Source organism: Scomber japonicus, chromosome 21 (genome assembly GCF_027409825.1).
Source record: "Scomber japonicus isolate fScoJap1 chromosome 21, fScoJap1.pri, whole genome shotgun sequence".
In the NCBI taxonomy this organism is placed as follows: domain Eukaryota; kingdom Metazoa; phylum Chordata; class Actinopteri; order Scombriformes; family Scombridae; genus Scomber; species Scomber japonicus.
The window spans coordinates 4688448-4693205 of record NC_070598.1 but is presented as its reverse complement, the minus strand read 5'-3'; the positions used below and the strand labels follow the sequence as shown (position 1 = coordinate 4693205).

Sequence of the window (4758 nt, the reverse complement as noted above, 5' to 3'; positions counted from 1 at the left end):
AAGGGAGGAAAGAAGGACAGAGGAAAGAAGGAAGGGAGGAAGGTAGGGGGGAGGAAAGAAATAGAAGGAAGGAAGGATGGAAGGGAGGAAGGAAGGAAAGAAGGACAGATGAGAGAAGGAAGGAGAAGAGGAAAGAAATAGAAGGAAGGAAGGAAAGAAGGAACAGTCAAAACAGACGGGGTCAATTTGACCCGGGAGGACGACAGGAGGGTTAAAGAAGAAAACAATGCTCTTTGTAGATTGTGTTGATTTCAAGTACTTTCTTCTTCTTCTTCTTCTTCTTCTCCTCCTCCTCCTCCTCCTCCTCTTCCTCCTCCTCCTCTTCTTTCTATCAGCGTGTGTTAAAGCAGCTCCTCAAAGCAGACCTCCGGGATCGGTTGCCTCCAGTAACAGAAGGAGCTGAACTCGGGGCAGCTGAAGGTTGCGTTGTGTTGGGAGCTCCGTAAAGGAAACACATGCTCCACCAGCTCGCTCAGCCGGCTGTATCTGCAGACGACAAAAAAAAGAAAAAGAAAAAAAGAAAAGCTCCGAATCAAACCGAGCGACAGTAAAACATTTGTTGGGGAGAAACAGCTGAGAGAGAGAGACTCCACTGACGGGTTTAATACTCACGATGTTTTATTGCCCTTGGCTTGCTCGAGGATTAACTCGCCCTTTGGGTTCACGGTGAATATCCGACACACAGGCACACCCACCTGCTTATAGGCAAATACGTCCTTCAACACAGGAAACAGAGAGTATGTTTAATGTGATGCAGTGTGTGATAGAAACGTGTCATAGTAGATAAATAAACAGTTATATTTGGGTCAGTTACAAATAAGGGTTAGGGTTTGTATAAATTTATTAAAAGCAGCATCAGGTTTGTTAAAAGGTACATTTAGTATTTTTGTATTTTTCAAAAGTAAGACTGAATGCTCCTGAAAATGTCAAATGGTGTAACCACAAAAGAATGATAAATATTAGGCCTTAATATTTTATCCACTGAGAAAGAAAGAAAGAAAGAAAGAAAGAAAGAAGTTGGAAGAGGAAAGAAAGAAAGGAAGAGGAGAAAGAAAGAAAAAAAGAAAAAGGAGGAAAGGAAGAGGAGAAAGAAGGAATGAAGGAAGAAGAGAACGAAAGACAGAAAGAAAAAGGAGGAAGGAAAGAAAGAAAGGAGAAAGAAGAAAGAAGGAAAGGAGGAAGAAACAAAGAAACAAAGAAACAAAGAAGGAGGAAAGAAAGGAAGAGGAGAAAGAAAGAAGGAGAGGAAGGAAGGAAGGAAAGAAGAAAGGAAGGAAGGAAAGAAGGAAGGAAGGAAGGAAGGAAGGAAGAAAGAAGAAATTAATGAAGGAAGGAAGGGAGGAAGGAAAGGAAGGAAGGAAAGAAGAAAGGAGTGAGGGAAGGAAGGAAGGAAGGAAGGAAGGAAGGAAGGAAGGAAGGGCTGAGTCCACAAAAAACATACATTTATTTTCACATTTTAACCCTTTTTAAATTTGGTTACACCACATGGACACTAACCCTTTAAATTTGGTTACACCACATGGACACTAACCCTTTAAATTTGGTTACACCACATGACAAACATTGACCCACTTACACTTGCTCTGTTTCCGAAGGCGGCGTAGAAAGGATGTTTGTTAGGGAGGAACAGGTTCTTAATGTCCGTCAGACATTCGATCTTGAACTTCTCCGGCTTCTTTTCTATGATCTCTCTAACAAGAGAAAAAAAAAGGATTAAAGACTTAACCTTTGACCTTCTGCTGTTGCTAAGCAACGCCTTAACCTTCCTGTCATCCTCCCGGGTCAAATTGACCCCGTCTGTTTTGACTGTTCCTTCTTTCCTCCCTTCCTTCCTTCTGTCCTTCCTTCCTCCCTCTTTCCTCCCCCCTACCTTCCTCCCTTCCTTCGTCCTCTCCTTTCTCCCTCCCTCCCTCCTACGTTCCTTCCTTCCTTCTTTCCTCCCTCCCTCCTACCATCCTTCCTTCTTTCTTCCCTCCCTCCTATGTTCCATCCTTCTTTCTTCCCTCCTACCTTCCTTCCTTCTTTCTTTCCTCCCTTCCTCCTTCTCTCTTTCTTTCCTCCCCCCTACCTTCCTCCCTTCCTTCCTTCTTTCCTCCCTTCGTCCTCTCCTTTCTCCCTTCTTCCCTCCTACCTTCCATCCTTCCTTCTTTCTTCTCTCCTACCTTCCCTCCTTCTTTCTTCCCTCCGACCTTCCTCCCTTCCTTCCTTCTTCCTTCTTTCCTTCCTTCCTTCCTCCCTTCGTCCTCTCCTTTCTCCCTCCCTCCCTCCTACGTTCCTTCCTTCCTTCTTTCCTCCCTCCCTCCTACCTTCCATTCTTTCTTCCTTCCTCCCTCCCTCCCTTCCTCCCTCCTTTCCTTCCTCCCTCGCTTCCATCCTTCCTTTTTCCCTCCCTTCCTTCCCTCTTCCTCCTTTCTTTCCTTCCTTAACTCGAGGACAACAGGGTTTAAATTAGTTAGTTTTGGTTTTTAAATGAACTCTTTAATACAAAACAATCATAAAGCTGCAGGTCTCTGATGTGAGGGTTTTATTAGCATGACTCAAACGGGTGTTCTGGCTTCAGATCTGCCCCCCAAAAAAAAAAAGGTTTATTGGATGATGTGACAAACCAGACAAGCAAAAGGCGGATTAAACTAATCTACATTGTGATAAATCACCTCTAGACATTTCTGTTTGATCTCAACGAGCTAAAAATGCTACAAATTGGGGCCAGAGAACTGTCAACACCTACATCAGGGGTGTCAAACATGCGGCCCGCGGGCCAGAACCGGCCCTTCTAGGGGTGCAATCCGGCCAACTTTCCTTCCATCTGTCCTTCCTCTCTACCTTCCCCTTTCCTTTCTTCATTCATTCGTTAATTCCTTCTGTCCTTTCGTCCTTCCATTGCTCCTTCCTTCCTCCCTTTCTTCCTTCTGCCCTTCTTTTCTACTTTCCCCCTTTTCCTTCCTTCCATCGCTCCTTCCTTCCTTCCTTCCTTCCTCCCTTTCTTCCTTCTGTCCTTCTTTTCTACTTTCCCCATTTCCTTTCTTCGTTCGTTCATTCGTTCGTTCCTTCCATCGGTCCTTACTTCCTTCTGTCCTTCTTTTCTACTTTCCCCTTTTCCTTTCGTCGTTCGTTCCTTCCTTCTGTCCTTCCTACCTTCCATCGGTCCTCACTTCCTTCTGTCCTTCCTTCCATCTGTCCTTCATATACCTTTCCTACTTCTGTTCTTCCTTCTTCCCTTTCTTCCGTCTGTCCTTTCTTCCCTCCTTCCTTTTGCCTGTCCTTCCTTCCTTCCTCCCTCCCTCCTTTCCTCCTTCTCTCTTTCGTTCGTTCCTTCTGTCTTCCCTCCCTCCTTCTTTCCTTCCCTCCCTCCCTCCCTCCCTCCCTCCCTCCCTCCCTCCTTCTCTCTTCCGTTCCTTCCTTCTGTCCTCCCTCCCTTCCTTCTATCTGTCCTCCCTCCCTACCTCCTTCCCTCCTTCCTTTCCTTTCCTTCCTTCCATCTCCTTAATGATCCGGCCCACATGAGATTAAATTGGTCTGTATGTGGCCCTTGAATGAAAATGAGTTTGACACCTCTGATCTAAACAATGATAGCAGCTGTACCTGTGGAAGGCAGAGAAGAGGCTGCTCGGAGAAAGCATGAGGGGCCCTTGAGGCAGAAGAGTCCCTCGGTCGTTCACCCAGTGTAAATATCCTCGGGTCATGTCAGCCATGCCGATAGCTCGAGCCGAACAGTATAAGAACTTGTAGCCGTTCCTGTGAGGTTTAGATATTCATTAAAACAGATTCAATCTATCGCTTCAGTCGAGGTTTGTAGTGTTTTTATGTTTATGGAGACTTACTCGTGCACTGAGTGGTAAAGTTTCGCTATTCCTTGATGAGTCCAGTCTTTCCCGAGCTGAGGAAGAATCTGACCGAACACGTCTGATCTGCAAGAAGAGAAACAGAATCAGAATTATTTAAAGTCTGTGTAAAGTAAGAATAAATATGTGTTCTGAGTTTGACATACCACAGAAAAGTGTGTTGTTAACCACCCTGCCAAATTTGAATGATTAAAAAAAAATCGCCAAATATATGAAATTAGGCTTCAAAGTTGTGTAAAAATCAGCCTCTTTCTCTGCTCCCAAACGCTGTGGGCGTGGCCTCTGAGTCCGCTGAAGCCCCACCCCCTACCAAGTGTCACCTGTCAATCAAAGTCAGCACCTCTACCAGAAACATGGACGCTATGGCTGAGAGCTTTCTGCTGCTAACTTAACTGCTAGCTCAGCGGCTAACTCGCCGGCTAACTTAACTGCTAGCTCGGCTGCTAGCTCGGCAGCTAACTCGGCGGCTAACTCAGCGGCTAACTCAGCTAACTGGCTAACTGTAGACTGTAGTAGTAGTAGTGTGTGCTGAATGTATTTATACCTCTACAGCAGCAGGGGCGGGTTTATGCTAATCACTAAATCCTGAACACAGAAATGTTGAAACACAGTTTGTGAAGCCTAGCTCCACAATTCAAATCTAAATGGTTGAAATGCTTTTTACACCTTTTTTAGAAATACATTTATGACCTATTTAATGTGTTTAGAAGAAAATGTCTGAATTCACTTTACACAGTCTTTAAAGAGAATTTGATGATATTACTGAGTATTTCTAAGGTATTTTCCGTACTTGGTGATGGTGCCGTCGATGTCGGAGATGATGACTTTATCGTCCCAGTTCCAGAGGTAGATGGTTCCCTCGCAGCGACACGTCCCCTGGTATTGGGTGGTGATGCTGAAGGTGACGTCGTTCGGC

At 45.0% G+C, this 4758-nt stretch overlaps 1 protein-coding gene across 1 annotated transcript in view; it reads right to left on the bottom strand.

The window, feature by feature from the left end:
• Window positions 1–341: 341 nt before the first annotated feature.
• The window catches only part of LOC128382107 (phosphatidate phosphatase LPIN2-like), a 24518-nt gene continuing 20101 nt past the window's right edge, over window positions 342–4758 (bottom strand). The window contains 6 exon segments of the mRNA XM_053342092.1: window positions 342–486; window positions 613–716; window positions 1577–1691; window positions 3583–3735; window positions 3822–3908; window positions 4633–4758. The exon segment at window positions 4633–4758 is cut by the window's right edge and continues 2 nt beyond it. Of these exon segments, the coding sequence (XP_053198067.1) occupies window positions 342–486; window positions 613–716; window positions 1577–1691; window positions 3583–3735; window positions 3822–3908; window positions 4633–4758 (730 nt within the window).